Source organism: Mercenaria mercenaria, chromosome 8, assembly GCF_021730395.1.
Source record: "Mercenaria mercenaria strain notata chromosome 8, MADL_Memer_1, whole genome shotgun sequence".
NCBI classification, from domain to species: domain Eukaryota; kingdom Metazoa; phylum Mollusca; class Bivalvia; order Venerida; family Veneridae; genus Mercenaria; species Mercenaria mercenaria.
The window spans coordinates 46,028,175-46,051,678 of NC_069368.1; the positions used below are offsets into that span (position 1 = coordinate 46,028,175).

Here is a 23,504-nt window from a genome sequence, read left to right on the forward strand (position 1 = left end):
GGTTTTCTCATGGCACGGCTCATATCATGAATTCAAAGGCTATTTGACTGTAGAAATGACACCTCGTGTGTCAATGAATGTTTTGAGGGGGTCCTACAGTAATTTCTTACAACGTTTGGAAAAATCAATAGCAGAGTCTGACCACTACTAACAGCGTTGTTGACATTTTTTTTCAAATAAATGTATAACATAACAAACTGAATATTACAAGAATTAGTTAAAACCCTATACATTAATTGGACCTACCTTGGATATTCATCTTCAGAGACTGAGCCTGAGACCGCCAGAATTCATTTCTACTTTTTTCAGCTACAGATTACACTAAATTAATGTTTGGCACTCTCTTTTTTCCCCTATGCCACAATTCTCTGGAATGGTCTGCGTTGTTACATTGCCGTCTTAAGCACTGGCTGTCTTAGCAATGGGTGTTTTTACCACTTTTACTTTAACATGCAATCTGTTGTTACTTCACGTTCTACTAGGAATTTTCGCAGTAGTGTTTTAATACTTTTCCTTCACTTATCACTCCAAAAGAGGGTACTATCCCCCGTAGGCCTACACGTTGTTAACGACAGGCGTGATTGCGTAATATTAAAAAAAAAATAGACGTAAAAATTGGTGTAAGAAGGGGAGTAACTTTGTTGATCTTAATAATTGTGTTTACTTGAGTAATCTTCCATTGAACAGCTGGGTTTGTTGCTGGTTCCCGGTAACCGGAAATATGATAAGGGGTGATCTCAAACTATTATTTTTACATTCTTGATAATTTTTATCTAATCGGGATTTATTTATGTAAATAAATGATGGGGAAAGTTATTTTATATGCTTCAATAGTATTTGCATAGAATTACTTCTTTTCTATCGAATATTTATATATACCGTTTACGTTCAAATTTTTATATTGAAATGGTCCCTTATATGCAGTAAGTTAGACCCAAAATGGCTGCACTGGAAGAAGGGTTTCAATATGGTCTCTCTTCAAATTCAATTTCTGCTTCAAATAGAACTGTAGTTCAAGTTAAATTGACAGATACCTCATTAAGAATTATAGAGGAATATTTACGGAGAAAGGTACAGGTATTTTTCACTGACAAATTTAAAGCTTTTTGAGAAAACGTGCTGTCTGTCTTGTTTTTGCAAGCACTGCAATTTTCTCGACTTGAAAACCTTATATGGAGATGCTTACTTCGTATATGATATGCTGTTTCTGTGTTTACGTATATTTAGTTGAATGTGTTTTTAGTATTATTATGTCAAATAATTCAATTCTTCTTCAGAATTATATTTTAAACCTTCACATATGCCGAGTCTGTCTGTCAGTCTTGGGCAGCCAAATTATTTTGGACATATGTCAAAACCTGAATACCTTTTAAAGAATTGGTATTCAACTAAATAAGGTACTGCACATAATGTGATAGATAGTCTGACAGTATGTCTGTATTTTCAAACAGTTTTTAATCGGGTTATTGAGATCTATGCCTCCTTTTTTTACCAGCTTGGTTTATTTGGAGGTAGTGGCTAGGGGTCTGGTTACCGGACCTCTAGACAACCTGTACAGGGCAGGTTAGAGGTCCAGTAATCAAAATGAATACTGAGAATGGTATTTACAAAGAGCTAGGAGACTACATTTTATCTTTAAAAATGGGAGATGATTTAAAAAAATGTTTTAGTATTTTCTCGTTGTTTTGAATACATAGAAATAGAAGTATTTATAACTCTGAAATCCCAGAAAAAATATGATCGCAAGTGCGACAAATAATTAATAGTAATTTGTACACTGTAATCGAAAGTTTTATTGTTTTTCTTGTGTTTCTCAGGACTGATGAATATGAAAAAATAAACTGAATGTTTTCTTCCCAATTTAAGACAATAGATTGTGCTCATGAATTGTTGAATTTGTTGTACTGCTTGAGTAAATAGATAACGATGACTACCAGAAATCGCTGTTAAAATATCATATTCAATATGTATCAAACCCAAGTGAGAATGAATAGCGTTCTCAGTATTCATATTGATTACCAGACCTCTAGCCTGCCCTGTATGGGTTGTCTAGAGGTCCTTTTACCGGACCCCTAGCCACTTCCTTATTTGAAGGCAGTGGCTAGCCCGAACTCAAGACACAGAGTTTTGAATTTCCATTCCATTTGTAAACAAGGTTACATTGTAAATTGCACGCAATTTGTTACATTTAACATTAAAATCAGCTTCCCAGCCATTCTGTTCACCAGACTGAACAACTGCGATGTCATCTAAGACTAAGGGACATTCTCCCTGACTATAGTGGAAGTTCTCAAAAATAGCAGCCCATTATCACCAAGCTGTGTTATCACAACTTTGGCGTCTTTCCTTTTGCTGTTCATACAAAACAAACATCATAATTTTCAATGAAGCAGTTACAAAAAGCTGTATAACAGCAAATTTATATCGATTAATCATAGCTTTTCTCGGCAAATACCATACACAGCAGTAATACAGTACATAAGAGAACATGTTTATTGATTACCAGAGCTCAAGCAATATTGTCTTGTTGACTTTTGGTAGAGGTCTGGTTACTGGACCCCTAGCTACTTCCTTATTGGAATCAGTGGCCTATAGCAGCAAGTCCAGTACCTAGTTAATTCAAAAGGAACGTGAAAAAACAACGCAGACGTTTCCGTCCATTTCATGGAAAATTAAAGACCTTGAGGGATATTTTATTCGTTGATGAGTTTTTTTAAGCATTTTATGCTAGAATAGCTTTAACGTGTGTTCATTCTGTGTTGTAACATCTTCAGAATCCCTTTGGGGAAACGTTGGTACCCTCGCCCTACTGGGCACTGGCACCAACCAATCCCTCGGGATTCTGCAGAGGTTATAACACAAAATACATGCATTATCCCTACAAGCCACATGATCAACCACATCATATGACACAAGGTCAGTAACTCTGTCACCAATTTTTCATGAATTTTGTCCCCTTTTTAGCTTGACTTTTCGAAGAAAAAGTAAAGCTATTACACTTGAGTCAGCGTCGCCATTGGATATTGTTTTTAATAAAGTCAAAATTAATGCCTCTGTTACCATCAAAGCTATTGACTTGGAATTTGAAATAGATATTTACTATCAAAGTCTACACCAGGAGAAATAAGAGCTGTCACAGGAGACAACACACTCGACTGTGTCGATGTTGGATAGTGAAACTGGGCACATCTGAGGAAGCTGGAGGTGTCAGTGGAGTGTTTAATGACTCCAATGGTGGATGAAGATATTGCACAATAGTTTGAGTCTGTGTCAAAATACTAAGTTACAAGAGAGATAAAGATAAAGTGTATCAAAACACTAAATAAGTATAATTCTAAGCCAAAATGGGGCATAATTCATAAAATATTGGTGCAAGAATTATGTAGTACTACCTTGTGTCATATGATGTGGGTGATGATGTGGAACAACTACTTCAGGTTTGAATCAAATCCATTTAGTAATAACTAAGATATAGTGAAAATGCATCAAAATTAACCTTAATTTCTAAGTAAAAGGGGGCTTAATTCATGAAAAATTGGAGTTATGCACCTTGTGCCATATGATGTGGGTGATAAGGTGGAACAACTATTTTCAGTTTGAATCAAATCCATTTAATAATAACTGAGATAGAGTGAAAGTGCACCAAAACTTTAACCTGAAATTCTAAGTAAAAGTGGGGGATAATTCATTAAATACTGGTACCAGAGTTATGGACCTTGTGTCATATGATGTGGAACAACTACTTCCAGTTTGAATCAAATCCATTTAGTAATAATTAAGATAGAGTGAAAGTGCATCAAAACTTTAACCTGAAATTCTAAGTAAAAAGGGGGGATAATTCATGATAATTAATGTGAGAGTTATGGCCCTTGTGCCATATGATGTGGGTGATGATGAGGAATAACTACTTTAAGTTTGAAACAAGTCCATGAAGTAATTACAAAGATAAGGAGAGAAAAAAGAGAAAGTGTAAAAAAACTTTAACCCAGGTGGGGACGTGAAAGGACGCCACGCCGGGTTGAGAAGGATAGCTCTGTTGTTACTTAATAGATTTTTATATTAATTTTGATGCATTTTCACTACCAGGTATATCCCAATTATTACGATTCAAACATTTTACAATAATTGTAACACATTATCACCCACATCATATGACTCAAGGGCTGTAACTCTGGCACCAGTGTGTAATGAATTATACCCCCCCTTTTTTACTTAAAATTTCATGTTAAGGTTTTGATACACTTTAACTCTATCTCCATATTATCAAGTGGACTTGATTCAAACTACTGTCCAATAATTATATCCTCATTATCCACATTGGAGTCATTAAACACTCCAGTGACAACTCTGGCTTCTTCAGATGTGCCCAGTTTCACTATCCTGTATCGAAAAAGGGAGCACGCTGTCTCCTTTGACAACTCTGTTTATTACTGATATATTTGTTCCTACAATGATCTTTCTGTAATATTTGCTTGTTAAGTAATTATTTCACTAATATTTAATAGATTTATATGGAACTGTTCAACTGACACATTTATTAACCTTTAGCCTGCTGGCAGCAATTGTATCTGCCTTTGCGACCAGTGCAGACCAAGATCCGTGCAGTCTGATCATGGTCTGCACTGTTCGCTATTCAGTCAGTAAATTTTCAGTGAACACCCCTTTGAATAATAAATGGTATTGCCCAAATTGAATGATGGACCAGTCCATTTTAGAAATTTAGCAGGCTAAGGGTTAAAGTGTCACAAATATAATGGGATGCTAAGCCCATTGACTATTTGGAGCAGGGGAGCAAATTAAGTTGAATAATAAATGGTATTGCCCAAATTGAATGATGGACCAGTCCATTTTAGAAATTTAGCAGGCTAAGGGTTAAAATGGTTAGTATAATCAAGCGTTGGTTTTTAGCTCGACTATTCATAGAATAGTGAGCTATTGCACTCGCCCATGCGTCGGCGTCGGCGTCTGCGTCCGCGTCCCGATTTTGGTTAAGGTTTTGTATGTAAGCTGGTATCTCAGTAACCACTTGTGGGAATGGATTAAAACTTCACACACTTATTCACTGTGACAAACTGACTTACATTGCACAGGTTCCATAACTCTATTTTGTTTTTTTTACAAAATTATGCCCCTTTTTCGACTTAGAAATTTTTGGTTAAGGTTTTGTATGTAAGCTGGTAACTCAGTAACCACTTGTGGGAATGGATTGAAACTTCACACACTTATTCACTGTGATGAACTGATCTACATTGCACAGGTTCCATAACTCTATTTTGCTTTTTTACAAAATTATGCCCCTTTTTCGACTTAGAAATTTTTGGTTAAGGTTTTGTATGTAAGCTGGTATCTCAGTACTTACTAATGGGAATGGATTGAAACTTCACATACTTGTTCACTATCATGATCTGACATGCACTAAGCAAGTCCCATAACTCTACTCTCTTTTTTTTCAAAATTATGCCCCTTTTTCGACTTAGCAGTTTTTGGTTAAATTTTTGTATGTAATCTGATATCTCAGTATCCACTAATTGGAATGGATTGAAACTTCACACACTTGTTCACTGTCATGATCTAACATGCACTGTCAAGGTCCCATAACTCTACTTGGCATTTTTACAAAATTATGCCCCTTTGACTTAGCAGTTTTTTGTTAAGTTTTTGTATGTAAGCTGGTATCTCAGTATCCACAAATTGGAAAGGATTGAAACTTCACACACTTGTTCACTGTCATGATATGACATGCAGTACAGAGGTTCAATACCTCTACTTTGCATTTTACAAAATTATGCCCCTTTTTCAACTTTTGTATTCATTCAATTGACAAGGCTGTTGAATAGTCGAGCGTTGCTGTCCTCCGACAGCTCTTGTTGTACTAGTTCACCCATGTTATACAAGTTAATGCTGCATCATTTTGTTATAGTGAAAAAGGCTTTATTCTAATACATTGTACTAATCTACAAAATTAGTAGAATTCTTTTTTTCGTACATGTGAAACAATACAAGGAGATAAAAATGAAATCAAATTATTGTGTTGCTTTTATAATTATCAGTATAGATCTGTTACGTCCTGTTTATGATACTTCACCATAATTAATTCAGTGTTTCTTATTGTTCTACAGCCTAGCCAAGCTGTCAGTAGTGCATTGTCATATTTTACCACAGTATGTCATTGTAATATATTTTGTTGGAGGAATTGTTTTCATTTTACTGGTCCTTATTCACATGTAAAATCAGATGTCTGAATTTGATGTGTAAGATTTCTTTAACCTTTGCCTGCTAGCGGCAAGTGATTCTGCCTTTGCAACCAGTGCAGACCAAGATCATCCTGTACATCTGCGCAGGCTGATCATAGTCTGCACTGTTCGCTATTCAGTCAGGAAATTTTCAGTGAACACCCCTTCGAATAATAAATGGAATTGCCCAAATTGAATGATGGACCAGTCCATTTTAGAAATTTGGCAGGGTAAGGGTTAAAGTGTCACAAATATAATGGGATACTAAGCCCATTGATTATTCGGAGTAGGGAAACAAATTAAGTTAACAGTGAATTACATATAAAGTTTGGGGGACTGTCATTAACTTTGGAAGACTGCATGGCCGAGTGGTGAAGGTTGCAGACTTTGTATCACTTGCCCCTGACGGATTACATGTATATGTTCAACCTCACCTGGGGTGTAGAATTCTTCAGTGAAATAGCCCGCAATGTGGCCTGCGGAAGATCTATGGTTCTATTAAACCATGATCCAGCTCATACCAAAACAATGCCAAGAGTCTTACTCGACCATCAAAGCGGGGACCTACATTGTGTTGGTGCGACTTTTAACCCCGAACAAAACAAGACAAAACAAATCAGATTGAAACTTAACAAAATGTGAAAAATTCATACTAGAAGTAGCATGATTTTATCTTAATCTAAAAAGTTAGTTTGACAGGAAATTATTTGACATTTCTAAAGAAAGAAGTTTATTTCAGCGAAACGATTAAGGGGTAAAGCTTTTATGAAATATGGTTCCTGAAAAAAATTTAATGTCAAACTAAATACCCTGTCCAGGTGTATGCATTTGAACTTGGGTACAGTTGAAAAAGTTTTGCTTGCAATTACATTTAGATTTTTGAATAAATATTTTTGCTTTATACTGTCATATTGAAAAACGCTTTCTCGGTTTATAAAAATATTGGCATATCCTGCCATATAATTTGTGTTTTCCATATATTGGAAATCAAACAAATTAAACTTAGTCTCTTTTTGGGCTACATTTAAAAAAGGTCTAAGTTTGCTGTCTTCCGACCCTACTTTTTAAAGTTGGGTAGGTAGGTAGGCAATTCCTTTTTATTTTTGGTGGGGTTATACTTTTACCAGGATACATGATCTTTTCTTACAGAATATTTCTTCTGTAAAAATAAGATTAATCAGTATTTGTTGTATATTAAATGGATGAAATTTAATAATCCAATTTAAACTTTCTTACTCATTATTTTGCTTACTTGAAATATAATTATAGGCACTTGTCATATCGCAGTTTAAAAAAAAATCCAGCATTGTACAATAAAAACTTTTGGGGCGCAGCATTTTAAGCGGGTAGGTAGGGAGACAGCAAACAAACATATTTTTAATTTTGGCCTTGTTGAAATTTTCTGTTGAGAATGAAGTTCCATGTATAGGTAAATGAAAATTGTGAAGATTGACAGTAAAGTCTTTTGCTTAAGGCTGAGGTAAGCCTGTGGCAACTGTGTTTTATTTCAGAATCATATCTTAATGTGAACATTTTCATGTGTTTGTATACAGTGTTCAGCAATGAAAGAGGACAGAAATGGCCGTTGTAACTTTAAACATGTCAGATTAAACCCGCATGAATGAATTTTTAAATATTCAATAAAATAAGGAATAAAGTTTTGATAGAACATTATATCTATTGACCCCAGACGTAAAATTCAAGTTCCTTCTGGGGTGTTTCATGAAGAGGAAAGAGACATGTGCCTATCATTTCGAGCAAACTTTAGCTCAGCATTTTGACAAGGAGAACAAATGTCCAGATATAAAGTCACTTTTAGGGGGAAAACTGCATGATTTGAAAGAAATTGTTTTGAGGGGTTAAACAGCTCAAATACTGTATTAAAGTGCCATTTTATAGAAATTCACTGAAGCAGAGAGGTAACCAGAAGTACAAAATCAGTGGTGGTCCCACTGAGTCACTCTACTAAGATACAACTCTTATCATAGTAATAATATACTTGCAGTAATCCAGGCTACATAATAATAACAGGGGGTTAAATAAAATCTTACCATGCTGGACACGATTGATTCTGCCTTTGCGAACAGTGTAGTCTGATCAAGATCTGCACTGTTCGCCATTCAGTCAGTATCTGTTTGGTTACAAAAGCACCCCTTAAATTTTAACAGTTAATGGTACTGTTCAATTTGAAAGATGGACAAGTTCATTATAGAAATCTAGCAGGGTAAGGGTTAAATGCAGTAAGATAATGTTTCCTGTATTGTACTGTATATCCACATTCAAAATCTAGCATTATTTTAGAAGATATCCTTTGAAAAGACTTCGTACTTAATTTTGATGTTAATTTAGTAATCTGTCTGGTATTTTCTGTGAGCATATGCATGTGCTCAAATTACGAATGCTAAAATGCTGTGTTTCAAATTAAATATTTGAGCCGTGCCATGAGAAAACCAACATAGTGGGTTTGCGACCAGCATGGATCCAGACCAGCCTGCGCATCCGCGCAGTCTGGTCAGGATCCATGCTGTTCGCTAACAGTTTCTCCAATTCCAATAGGCTTTAAAGCGAACAGCATGGATCCTGACCAGACTGCGCGGATGCGCAGGCTGGTCTGGATCCATGCTGGTCGCAAACCCACTATGTTGGTTTTCTCATGGCACGGCTCATTTATGCTTGTCGTGATTGCACAGTAATTTGAAATAATTATATGAACAGATGTTCTGACAGAGAAAACTTTTGAATTTGAAATGTTTTCTGCTGTTTAATATGCGTATTTAGTATTTTTTTATGTAGAAATTCATTTTTAAACCAGATGGAGAATTTAGTCTTAGCTTTGCAATATTAGAAAAAGCTGGTTTCCAGGAGACCCCCTTATTTTGTGGTTAGACATTGTTGTTTCCTGCTGATATAGAAATACTTTATTTACAGAAACCATTTTCACAAGTGCTTTCTGATTTTCTCAAATTTCTGGTAGCATTATTAAAAAGCCCTTTTCGAAGCTCAGTTCTTACATGTTACTTACGGAGAACAGGTTTGTACTGGTACAGAATCCAGGAACACTGGTTAGGTTAACTGCCCGCCGTTACATGACTGAAATACTGTTGAAAAACGGCGTTAAACCCAAAACAAACAAACAAACAATTCTTACATACTTTGTATTTTCACCCAGAGGTTTTTAATGTGTTCATTTTTTCTCATTTCAGCCCTTACCTACACAGAAACCATGTATACAGTTCCAAGGAAATCAAGGGGTATGTTGCCACTCTTTTTCTTTTTGTTTTAACTTTAAAATAATGTTTGGTAATAATGTATAAATTTGTCCTGCAGATGTTTGTTCACAAAGTTGATATTTAAGTGAAACATTTTCTTTAATTTGAGAGATACGTAGAGTTAAAATGCTTAGACACATAGGCATGCAATTAAGTAAACTGGTGATAAATGAGTGCTATGGTTTATTTCATTGTTTGTTTCAGAGCATTCAGATTCCGGAGGGAGGGGACAGTTTGAGAACATTTCATTTCTCCCTCTCGGCAATGCAGGGTGATCCAAATGGAAGTTTTGATGCAGTCTGTCAGCCGAATACAAGGTGAGAATTTTTTTCAGTGCATAACACGTGTAACTATTTTATATAGGACATCTGCCATGCTATCTGTTGTATATTGCATGGCCATGTGTAATATGCATCCCAATTTCAGTCTTAAATCTAGGGAGGGGGTGGTGGGGAGGAGTTCTTCCGCTGGGAATGGGTCAGCCACAGGACCGCACAACAGGCTGAATGATCATGCCTAATGCTCTTAACCTCACATCTGCTTAGGAAAATTTTATCACCAGAAGCATATATTACATGTAAGTACTGGTAGTGGCCTAATCCGTAATAACAGACAATTTTACATAATTTTTTTCTGGTATTGGATCTATATAAATATGTAATACACAACCTTGATTCAAGGGGGATTGGTGGGAGTGGTGATGAAGAAAAAAAGCTGTGTATGCAGGGGGCAGGAGAGTGGTGGGAGGCTATACAGTATGATTGTAATGGATTTTGGTATAAGTGCTATGGTGTAGCATCACTCTTTCAAATATGTGAGTTCAAAGGAAATCTCAGGAAATCTTGAGTACTGACCAGGAGTCATATCTTAGAAGATATCCAGTATAATCCACTCATTGTAAATCAAACTGAAAGAGAAATAATTGAATGTGCAGCTAATGAGATACAGAGGGTGTGGTAAATTAAATATTCACATTTGTGCCATTTTTCATAAATGATTGACATATTTTAGTGCAAATCTATTGCAATGATGGAATGTTATTACATTTATGATTTACTTCAGTCATTAAAACAAGTCAGAAGATATGATAGGTATGGACAGACTAAAAACAAAGTGTTAACTCAGACTTAAAAGCCAAGATCTTGGTAAAGTTTGATGCTAGGCCAGGTTGAACTTGTAGATGCAGAGTTGTGGCCCTTCCATAAAAGATCAGTTCAGCACAAATCTTGCCATTTTATGCAGAATTAATATTTTCATTTATCAAAAACTGTTTGAACAGGTGACAGATTTAGATATAGAAAATAGAGGCATTAATTATCTGCAATTGTTCGCCATGATATTGTTATTAAAGGCTATTGTTGATTATGTATCCACTTTCTCTCACCAGTGGGGTCATGTCCTGAGTTGACCGATGTCCTGCCTTCAATGTTTTGAAATATCTTATCTCTGCTACTAGTTTGATGTCACTATTCACCTGAACAAAACATGTGATTTTGTTTAGCACTTGCTGTACATTCCCCTTTTATCTCTGGCATGATACTGTTCAAATCAATACGCCTCATTTTTAACCAACTACTCTAAGATATATATATATATATATGTAGTACTAACAGTAGCTTAATTTTGACTGTATCCATGAGTTTAAATTTGTTGGTTCAAAGTTTTTGCAAAAAATTGCAAGTTTGTAGAATATTCAAATTATTAATTCCCCCGCCACAAGTGGTGGGGGTTATAGAAGTGGTCTCCGTCTGTCCATCCGTACCAGTTTTCTGCACCATATAACTTAAACCCCTAGAGGGATTTTCATGAAACTTGGGTGAAATGATCACTTCATCAAGACAATGTGCAGAACTCATGAGTCAGCCATGTCCGGTCAAAGCCACAACTCAATGTCAAAGGTTTGAGCCTTCCATTTTTTGTCCACTCTGTATCTCCTAAACCCTTTGAAGGATTTTCATGAAACTTGGGTCAAATGATCACTTCAATAAGATGATGTGCAGAACTTATGATTCAGCCATGTCAGCTCAAGGTCAAGGTCACAACTCTAGGTCAAAGGTTTGAGCCTTCCATTTTGTGTTCACTCTATATCTCCTAAACTCCTTAAGGATTTTCATGAAACCTGGTTAATGATCATCTCGTCAAGACGATGAGCAGAACTCATGAGTCAGCTATGTTGGCTCAAGGTCTAAGTCACAACTCAAGGTCAAAGGTTTGAGCCTTCCATTTTATGTCCACTCTGTATCTCCTAAACCCCTTGAAGGATTTTAATGACTTGGCTTTAATATTTCCCTTATCAAGACAATGTGCAGAACTCATGTTTGAGCCTCCAATTTCCTGTTCCCTTCTTTTCTGCTTAACCACTTAAAAGGTTTTTCTTGAAACTTTGGTCAAGTGTTTTATTGAGATGGTTTGCAAAACCCGCGAGTCAGCCATGCAGGCTCAAGGTCAAGGTCACAACTTTAAGGTATTGATGTTGTCATACATGGACTATACAATTAAAATATACTTGACAATGTCAATGCTTCCACATAATTATATCAACACTTTCACTATCCATAACAGTGGAGGGGATTTAGCTGTCTGTTCAGTAAATGGTTAATGATCATGATGACAGGCTGATCATGACCTGCACTGTTCGCCATTCATTCAGTATCTTTTTGGTATGCATCCATTTTAACAGTTAATGGTACTGTCCAAATTGAAAGATGTACAAGTTCATTATAGAAATTTATCAGGTAAGGGTTAAAACAAGATTTTCACCAATTCTGGTCATTGTTATGTTTATATTTATAAGTTTGCCCTTTCATGCCTTCATAAATTTTGAATGTCATAGTCTAACACTTCCTATTGTTATGACAGCTGTGAAGTAACTTGATTGTATTTAGTATATCCTAGAGTTGACAAATTGATAACACTTCTTGCATTCATGGGAACACCAGTGACATTTTATGTAAATTTCCTGGTCTGATAGTCCAGGAAATGACATTTCAAGGAAATAGTTTACTTATATATTGTAGATTAGATATAATATCCAAATATTAGAAACATCTAATATATTTAAGTGTTTTAAAAGTGTGTGTAAATCTTAAAGTTCCATAAGGCTTTAAATTTTATGTTAAAAACAGATGTCGAAACAGCTGTCCAAATAGATGTTATGCATAATACTTTCAATACTGCACATGAACTTTCACAGCTAGAGTCATAAAGGGAGGTAATAAAAAACAATAGATTCAATAATACATTCTACTTTGGTCATCAGTATTCAAACCTTTGACAAATATTAGAGAAAACAATTATGGTAAATAGGATTTAACACAAAATTGATATATTTATGTTCATGATATATTTTATGTTCATAACGGAAAAAGTTGATATATTTATGTTCATTATATATTTTATGTTCATAATGGAAAAAGTTGATATATTTATGTTCATTATATATTTTATGTTCATAATGGAAAAAAGTGTCAGCCACATTTTAAACAGAAGGCATTATGAGCCTTTAAGGTAGTATAAATATTCTGCAATGTAGAATTTTACTTGACCTTTTTTTTTTTCAAAGTATCATTGTATTCAAAAGAAATTCAGCCAATAAAAAACAGGGTTCTGTTCTTGACTTATTGTTGGAACAATTTAAAAATATTGGTATTTCGGTCAATCTTCACAGTGTACTGTTTATTATGGCATATGTAGTAACTTTAAATGAAGCTTTTCATAGTTACTGTTGCAGATTTATCTATAATTTCTGATCATGTAGCCATATAAAATGTATAGGTCTGTGTGCTTTAAAATTAATTTTTCAAAGTTCCTAGCATATCAGTTAGAGTCCTTGCCTTGCTACTTGTTTTATGTTTAAAGCCCTGCTCCCATCCTACCTTTTAACCTTGAATTGTCGCTAAAAAAGCATGAAAATCCCGACTATGAACAGTGACGCCTGTCAAAATAGAGTCTATTTTATATAAAATTCTATATGAAATACTAATAAGCTTTGATAATGTGGCAGTTGAGTCCAATAAGTCCAGGGGTGTTCAAAGATAATCCGTCACACATCTGTTGTAAAAACAATTACTGGGTTTACCTGTATTGGAAAATAAACAGTGATGGTTGTATTGAGGTCAACTGCCACACTATCAAAGTTTATTAGTACCTGTGGTTTTGCGTGCTAAAGTGTGGCACATGGCCGTTAACTGTAACCTATTGTAATCATGGGTTGCATACACACAAAAGAATATGAATAGCCGCGGAGCAGGGATTTAAATATTGAAAAATGTTGTTAAGCCCAAAACAAAAAAGTTTAAATATTATTTTGAATTATTTTACATCTACATCTATTAATTGTCGAAATTAATGTTGACAGAGACAGTAATGATGATTGTTTACAGGATATATTAAATTCCCTGGCAACATTTATGTTCAGGCATTATTTTAAGTTTTCTTGATGCATGTTGTTACAATGTCACTTCTGATGTATTAAATGTACAGGACTTAACTTTAATAACATTAAAATTTTATATTCTGTTGGATAAGTTCAGTGATTTTTTTCTCAAAATTGTGACTGGGTCCGGTACCAGAAAAAATGTGAAAATTAGCGTCGTTTTTCTCAAAATTGTGAATTTTTCCCCCTTAATTGTGAATTTTTTAAATACTTTGCAAATCAGAATGTTTAATTATTGAATATGAATATATGGGTGTAAAAAGATAGGTATCTAAAACTTACATTTATATATTTATTCCAAAACAAATTAGGATATCATTTAAATGATTTGTACCTCGACACGCTATGAATAAACGTTTCGTACCAAAACGCACTATGAATTAACGCTCTAGGGTTGATAATATAGGGTGACGAAACATTTGATTCGTATAACATCTTGGTCAGAGAATGTTACAATATGTAGATTTATTACATGTTTTTCAGTGAATTATCGAAATATTAGAGTAAAATGTGTCTGGTATTTTCTCAGTGAAAAGTATCAAATTAATAGTATGTTTTTCACTGACCAGTAAGAATCTCTAAAATTGGTAAATTTAGTCAAAACATGAAATTAAAAGAAAATTTGTTTGTGTTACACAATTATATGATCAAAATGTCTTTCACTCATGAATGAACACAACCACCATATCTTATGTTTTCACTTGTGGCTATGCCACTTGTGAAAATATTGCATGACATTGTGGCGTTCACTTATTGAAATGAAAGATATTTCAATCTTACACTGAAACAAAGGAAAATCCTCTATTTATTGACCTGCGTGAAAGTAATAAATATTGACCTCAACATAAGTACAATATGTTCATTGTTTCAAAAAGTTAACATGGAAATTTTTTAAAATTCTGATAATATTTAAAAGGAAAGACAATACTTAAAAGGGAAACTCATTGACTGCCATTGCACAGTTTGATTTCTCATATTTTTAGGATTTCAAATTTGTTTGGGACATGCAATTTATGATGCAACTAACCATTGCTTAGGCCTCACCAAATTAAAAAGTTATTCATCGGATTTGCTGCTTGTATATTTTCAGAAACACAAAAAAAATATTTTTTTTTGTTTTTTGCTTGCGCTCGCCCCATTGAAAAAAATCAGTCTAAAATTTTTTGGTGCGCTACTTTTTACGGACGTAAAAGTGTATAAATGCTTATAATTCCAGTCCCAGATTGTTCTCAAATGGATTTTAATAAAAATAAATACATACTACGCACACATCGTCTATAAAAGATCATTACACCTATATTTAGTTGCATTAAATTATTTCCCCTTTATGCAGTTACGCCATTTTCTTCGAATGTTTACCAAATTACATGCTGTAAAAACCGATTTATTTCTTTGAAAACTGGATGGAGAAAAACATACTAATTCATTTGATAACATCAATCTCCATTATTTTGGTAAGGGTAAATACTTATTGATGCATGTCACTTATCAGTTTTCTGTTTTTCCTGTCCAAATCATCAGCATTTGCATACGAAAGTTGGTGGGGTAAGGAATTTACATTGTGAGTTTTCAGACCAGTTTCGATTTTCAAATTTTCCAATCATTTAGTAGACTAATGTTAATACATGTTAATCTCCATTTCAGACCTTAATTGAGACATTGTTTCAACAAATTCAATATGTTATGAAAGTTTAAAGTTAGAAATAAGACATCATACTCGACTTTTCTGAATCGGAGCTTTGCCAGTAAAAAAGGCATAATAGTCAGAAGCTTTGAAAGTAACAGAGCTATTGGTCATTATATAAAACTTGAATAAAAATATTCTATGTTAAAAAGGGACACAACTCTGTCTAGATTCAGACTTAAGACAGGGGTCTAGCTAGGTCCAAATTTTTGGGAGAAGTCACTTCTCCCTCAAGCTGATTTAGGGAGAAGTGGGGAGACTTTAGGGAGAAGTGGGAAGACTTTTTCTACCGCAATATGATGTTGAGTGATTCGAAAGGTGGCTGTAAATTTTCTTGTTTCTTGATAAAAAACATTGATGTGATCATTCATTTTCTTAGTTAGATCATTTCCAATACAGTGGTAATCCTTTCGTTACAAAATTCTGAAAAAAAGTAGTTTTCAAAATTCAAGCCGATGCTGTAAATGTAACCTGCCGAATTTTGGTTATATCTTATATGAAGTGTTTATTATTAACACCGAGCAAAGAAGTAGAAGTGTATTTATTTTTATAGCTCTTTGCACCGAGTTATTCACCGAGGAATGTCAGTATCTCACTCGAATTATAAAACTGAAAGTAAAATGTGTAAACTAGAAATACATAAATTCAAATAAATTCATCAATGGAAGTCAATTTAACGTAGTTAATACATTACATGTCGTTCTTTTATCATAGATAACAAATATTTGTGTACCATTTTCCAATTAATCGCATGGTTAATCAGCAGTTTCTTTAATAAAACATTGTGTTGTTGTTTTTTTTTTGCACTCGAACATGTTGACAATTAACGCGAAGTGTCAAAGACATAAATGCGGCACTGATTGGCTTAACACAATAGACTCTGGTGTACCGGATAATTTGATTCGCTTTCACACTTTTCGGGAAAATCTCGCAAGTACCTGAGGTAGGCGGAGCTTAAATTATGCTACCGGCGTGTGTTTGTGTATTCATTTATGACACCGTGCAAATTGTCAACGGTCCGGGTAGCAGTAATTAGCGAGTGCGGAAATCAAAGAAAATCGGGCGACTTGCATTTCGCTTGAGGTTAGATTTGAGCGAAGTTTAAAGTTCTAGAGCGCCTATTTCGCTCAAGTCGCCCACTCGCGAGAGCCCTGTTAAGAGTATTGTTTCTCCTGGTGTAGTCTTTGACAGTAAATAACTATTCTAAGTTTCAAATCAAAAGCTTTAATAGGTCTGGTAACACTTACAGAGATATTTGATGTATTAAACAAATGTTATAAACTTTGTAAAGTCAGCTAAAATGCTACATTTTCATAGCAGTAGATATTCAAGTCACATATGTATGTGATAAGTATGGTTTAAGGTTATGCATAGTTGTTTATTACATATTTTCTAACAGCATTTACAAAAGCATACATTATTTGATTACAGTGTACTGTATGCCAATGTTTTTACCTTTTTTCACGAGTTTGCGTTGTTGTGCGTCTGCAGGTCAGATTTTCTCAATCCCTGGGGACTTACTGTTTAATTTAAAAGGGCAATACATTCTATTTTAAGGTTTTTATTAGTCAGTCGAGAGCTGAATGAAGACAAATATATTTCTTCGCTCTTCGCTCGCTCCTGATTTTCTCAAAAACCAAAAAAAATATTTAAATTATTTTTTTGCTCGCCGCCTCAATTTTTTCAGAAAAAAATCCGATGAACAACTTTTCAATTTGGTGTGGCCTTAGCTTGATTGGCCGCAAATTGTAACATTCGCATAAATATTTTCAGATGCGTATATATTTTAAAAAACAAAATTTGTTGCATGGCAATTGAAGAATGCCTGTAAATCTTATCTGGCCGCATTGCATTAAATGCCGCCGCCCCCCCCACCCTCCAACCCACACACACACACACATACACACACTGAGAGTCTTCTAAAAAATTTTAATTTTTCAGAATGAGACCAAAAATATTTTTACAAGTAAATATAAGGTAACTAACAAAAATACCAGGACTCCAGGTATTGTTGAGTGTGTCTATATCCCATTAATTGTGAAAAATAGGCTAAATATTCACCTGATGTTACATAGCTGCAAAATTGATGTTTTTTTTTTATATCTTATTATGTAATATATTCCTGTCACGCAACTGTTTCTTTGTAATATTGTCATGAAAGAAGGCTACTTTTCTATTGGTCTGTTTCTAAATTGTCACCTAACAATGAAAGAATTTTAAAGAAATTAAAATATTAGTTTTAAACATGACTGCATTGCTATGCAATGAAAAAGAAAATGCACACAATTTTGAATGATAAAATAATTGATTTATTTTCAAGCAAATCTAGTGTAAAAATCAACATGCAATTTGCTGTAAATATTATCAAAGTTTAACCCAGTAAATTTTCATTGAACACCCCTTTGAATAATAAATGGTACTGCTCAAATTAAAAGATGGACAAGTTCATTTTAGAAATTTAGCAGGGTAAGAGTTAAAAAGCAGTTTTGGCTTCTTAGATGTAGTAACCTTCAACATTCACACGCACCCCACCGCCAGCCATGTTCAAGGTATCTTACTTGATTGTGCTCTCTTAAGGACATCTGATCTTTTAAGTTCAAATGTTCATGTTAAATCGCAACACTTGGTGCCAAACTACTCGAAGACAATATTTTGTTCTAGTTACACTTCAAGCTCACATTTCAAATAACTCCATTCTAAAAGCTAAGCTTATTACAGTAAACATATTCCATTCAAAATAATTTCATTAGTCAGGATCAACATAACATACATTTATTATATACACACAAAACATTCATTTTCTGTTAAATTGATTTCGACTAAATTAAATGAAATTATTTGCTTCTTAGTAACATCCTTAAATTTTTGCTGGATATATTTTTCTGCCATTCCTCACCACAAACCCTTTCGGCGGGAGGATACCAATTCATTGAATTTGCTTTTTTCCAATTCATTATAAGAGATAGTTGTCTTTATTTAGTATAAGGAAATCAGAGTGACACACTCCGATATGTTGCATGTGAGATAAAACCAGATCAAATTACATATAATAACCCTCTTAATTAAAGTAATAATGCATGCTAGAAATATTACACCAGTATTATATTTATATTGGCAAAAACTGAGGTTTCTTACTAGGCTGACTTTCTTGAAGTCCTTTGTTGCAGAAATTTATGAGAAGCTCAGAAAGTTCCCATTAGTCTAGTCTTAATAACCTAATACTGATGTATTTTCAGAAATGGTAAGCAACTTGTGCTAGAGGGCAGTATGACAAACAAAATTCAAATCCATGCCACCAATGAGTTGTTCAAAGCTACAAAAGACAGAGTAACTAAAGCTGAGTTGGACAGCAAGAAAGTTAGGTAAGTAATTTAGAAGGTGGTTTTGACAGTACCAGATTTTATCATTAGAATGTATATAGCTCATATTCTAACATGGCCCGATTTATTTTCCTGTTAAAGAAGAATGAAAATTTTGTTTTGTCATGCAACAATTCTCTGTACATCAGAATAATTAGTACCTCATTATCATAGCGTCAAATGTTATAGTGACCTGCTGGAAAAGAAACCCATACAAAACTGGCAAATATTTGGTGGATGTAATTAGGGATGTACATAATAATGTTAGAATCAAAATAATGATTCTCGAACAGCAACTGGTCCTGGAATGAAATCATTTGGTGTTCTGATGCTTATTATTATATCACGAGGACTGTGCCATCCTTTGCATCTGAACACCAAACAGTGCTTTTATTCAATAACAAATCTGTTTGGAATATATTAATTCTTAAGCAAAAACCAGTTGTGTAGGAGACTTAAACAGGGTTGTGTTGAAGCAATTTTGACAATTTAATACCATTCTTGTTTGATTGTCTCTTATGTTACAGCCATGTTTGATGTGAAGTTGCATTTGAGCCACGCCATGAGAAAACCAACATAGTGCGTTTGCCACCAGCATGGATCCAGACCAGCCTGCATATCTGCGCAGTCTGGTCAAGATCCATGCTGTTCGCTTTCAAAGCCTATTGCAGTTAAAGAAACCGTAAGCGAACAGCATGGATCCTGACCAGAATGCCACTTTGTTGGTTTTCTCATGGCGTGGCTCAGTTTTGGTGTTTTGTTTTTAGAGAACAAGTACATAGTGTAAGAAATTCATGAATACTTTAATCATTTTTACAGCACCAAAGAGATCAAACCAAGTGGACCTCATATAAGTCGGAAGAAGACAACAGTTATACGTAACCCACACCCTCCAGCCATACCAAGACATCAGCCTGTACAACCTACAAAACCAAAGCCATCTACAGCACCCCCTGTCAATTTTAGCAAACGACCTTCACCTTCATATGGGAGTCAAGGTCATGCTGTGTCTCCACACAATCCTGCGACGTCATCCAAACCCACATCACCAAGTCTGTCTTCTCATAATCCTAGTGCTAAACCTTCTGGTAACCCTGCTGTGATGTCTATGCCATATAGGTAAATCATTCAAATATTTATGAAGGTTCCCATGGGAGAACATTACCTTGATAATGGAGTTTCAAAATGATATACATCAAATATTTATAGCATTCTGTTCTGTTTGTGTGTTATTTATACTGCTTATGTTCTTTTACTAGACAGGGAGTGGAAATTGCACTTTTTAGCAAGACTTTTTGAAGAATAAGAGGAGCTATTGCTCTTGCCCATTTATCAGCATCTGTGTCAGCTTCCTGATTTATTGAAGTTTTCATATGTAAGCTTGTATCTCAGCTCCCTCTATTGAGAATGGATTGAAACTTCACACATTAAAATGTCCACTGTGATGAACTGACATGCATTGTGCAGGTTTTGAAATTGTCATGAGTGTTAACAAAACAGTACTCCTCATTCAATCAACTTTGGCTGTTGAATAGTCAAACATGGCTGTCCTTTGACAGCTCTTATTAAACCAAAATTTGCAACATTTTCTATGTTTGGTCATGTGCTGTTCAAATTCAAGTGTGCAGTTCTTCTTGAAATTTAGCGTATAAACTGTGCTATAAGTTCCAGGTTCTTGAAAGTTGTAACATTGCGTGGCTGAAAGAAATGGGTGTTTAAGAGAATAATCTGTAGGAACAAAGAAATCAAGATAACTGTGGTACAAAACAAGATTGATATTTCAGTGCCTTTGTTTTGGTACTGGTTTTTGTCGAGCCCGCTTGTCAAGGTAAAGACATAGCTGTCCAAATGGCTGTTCCGTGTATGTGTGTGTGAAGTGCATCCGTGGGTGTGTCAGTCCTGATTTGTTTGTCCGGACCATAATTTTGACATGCATAGAGCAATCTTGTGTATATTTGGCATGAATGTTAACCTCAAAGAGACGGAGTGTCCTATGCAAAGCCCAGGTTCCTATCTCAAAGTCAAGGACACAGTTAGAGGTCAAAAGTCTTGTCAGATCTTGTCCGGCCCGTAACTTTGACATGCATTGAGGAATCTTGTTTATATTTGGCATGAATGTTTAACTCGATGAGACGGAGTGTCATGTGCAAACTCCAGGTTCCTATCTCAAAGGTCAAGGTCACAGTTAGGGGTCATAGGGCGGGTTTGACATGTTGCTTGTGGGCATCTAGTTATAGCTCAGTTATTTGATCAGACAGATGGATAGATGGATTACATTAAACAGGTCTTATCTGCTTATATGGAAATATTGCACAGTGTTATAAATTTGCAAAATAACAGTGGCCACTCTGCACATAAACATAAATGTAAATTTATTTCATTTGATAGGCTTGTATTGTAATTTTCTATATTAGTAGCTAGAAGCAAACGACAGCAAAAGACAGTATTGTAATTTTCTGTATTAGAAGCTTGAAACAAACAACAGCAAAAGACAGTTAGTTACATATATGCAATAAATGACAGAATGATGAACATATTGCCTTTTGAAATAAAATAGATTATTCCGTGAGCTGTTGCGGCAAACACTTTCTTTAGCAAAGAAATGTTTTTTATGAAATCTAAACATTGCAGCTTTTCTTTGTATTTATAACAGTACTGAAGAAACGTCAATATTATATGAACATATTTTAACGGATATCTATTGTCGGTGTATTTTGATTATCTTACATGACTTTGTGTAGTCAATTTAATGAAAACAGCTGGTATTGATATTTCTTATAGCATGATTTGAATTCTATATCTTTCTGATCCTCCTCCTTCACCCACTTCCTCTTGCCCATGTCCAACTGCCTCTCTTTCACTCCGCCTTTGAAGAAGAAAGGATATGATGTTTTGCTGATTGTCGCTCTGTTGTTTTGTCGGTCCATCTAGACCATTTGGTTTCCATTCAATGCGTAGGAAATGCTTGGCCTTACAATGGTCAAATTTTCCAATCGTCAGTAGACCGTAATGTTTTATATATCAGTAGGTTAAAGGTCAAGGATACAGTGACCTCAAGGCTGAATACAGTTTCCAGTCAGTAACTAAAGAACACAGGCCTACAGTCACCAAACTTGACAGGATGATTGCCTGTGGTCAAAGATAACACATAATGTTCAATGTGTCAGTAGGTCAAAGGTCAAGGTCATTGTTACCTCAAGGTTATTATTATTTATTTTTTTTGGCCAAATTTCTGAAGAAGGCTTTGGTCTTGATATGATGATTGCCTATGGTCAGTATATGATTTCTATTGTTTTTGGAAACACTAGGTCAATATTACACACACAAAAAACATAGATTTTGGTAACTATCAACTTCTCTGAATGAAAACAAATTACTCTCAGCAGTTTCCAAATTCCACTAGTGTTGGTGGCATTCCCAAAATGATGAAAAAAGGCATGATTATGGGAATACCTGGTTGTAGTGGTTTTGAGTCGACAACATCAGCAAAATATCAGCTCTCTAAATGGAGCAGTTCTTATCCAATGATCACAAATTTTGGTCACAGTATAATATCTTGGTCAAGTTTGTTCACCAACTTGATCTTTACAAGTTCCTGGAGATTCTCAAAATTGTGAAAGTGCCTACTGTAATTTGAGCAGTTCTTATACAGTGTTTCGCCATCTCAGTTATAATGTTCACGGACAGTAATATCTACACAAAGTTCAATAACTAGCTTGATCCGCTGATTTTCTGGAGTTGTGGCCCTTGAATTACTCAAAATTTATAAAATTGACAGTGTCCGCCCTTGAACTTAGCACTTTTTGACCATACTTCACAAAACTTGGTCACAGTGTTTATGGGCATAATAAGTTGGCCATGTTCAGTAGCCATCAAGATTCTCTGAAATACTAAAAGTTTATCAAATTACTGCGTCTAATTTTAGATTGTCTGATCTAGTATTGAATGTTTATGGACATTTTATCTTGGCCAGGTTGGAAAGTTCTTGTCTCCCTGGCGTTATGACCATTGACTTTGTTGAAAATGTGAAAATTGGTAACTAGTCTTCTCTAAGCAGAACATTTTAAAATTCAAAAGAAATTTACTGTGACAAGCGTATTTTGTGACAGTTAGGCAAACTGATACTTTTATCATTACAAGATATTCTGTGAATTCATTTAGATGCAATAATTACTCAGTGCAATGTTTTCTTTTTTAGAGATCGAATAATCCATCTACTGGCTATAAGGCCATACAAGAAACCAGAGCTGATCATTCGTCTCAGAAAAGGTATCACACAGTCCTTCTTTTTATCTTTTACTACATTTATGACAAGGAATTCTTACTTTACATATTGGAACAATTTTAGCATATTTCTGTACTGTAAGGACCACAACGGAAATAAAGCTTTTAAGCTCTCTTTTTGTGTTATTCTCAGTATTGATTTTATAATTTGTCATCTACAATAAATATTGCACTTTCATATTTATTATGTTGACACTGAATTTGTATCTATTATGATATATTATCTGTTTTACCACAATA

At 34.6% G+C, this 23,504-nt stretch overlaps 1 protein-coding gene across 1 annotated transcript in view; it reads left to right on the top strand.

The window, feature by feature from the left end:
• The first annotated feature begins 939 nt into the window (after positions 1–939).
• LOC123566432 (RNA polymerase II elongation factor ELL2-like) overlaps positions 940–23,504 on the top strand; it is a 43,722-nt gene continuing 21,157 nt past the window's right edge. The window contains exons 1-6 of the mRNA XM_045360491.2: positions 940–1,071; positions 9,437–9,484; positions 9,707–9,819; positions 18,858–18,983; positions 19,800–20,099; positions 23,179–23,249. Coding sequence (XP_045216426.1) covers positions 940–1,071; positions 9,437–9,484; positions 9,707–9,819; positions 18,858–18,983; positions 19,800–20,099; positions 23,179–23,249 — 790 coding nt within the window. The remainder of the gene's footprint in view (positions 1,072–9,436; positions 9,485–9,706; positions 9,820–18,857; positions 18,984–19,799; positions 20,100–23,178; positions 23,250–23,504) is intronic.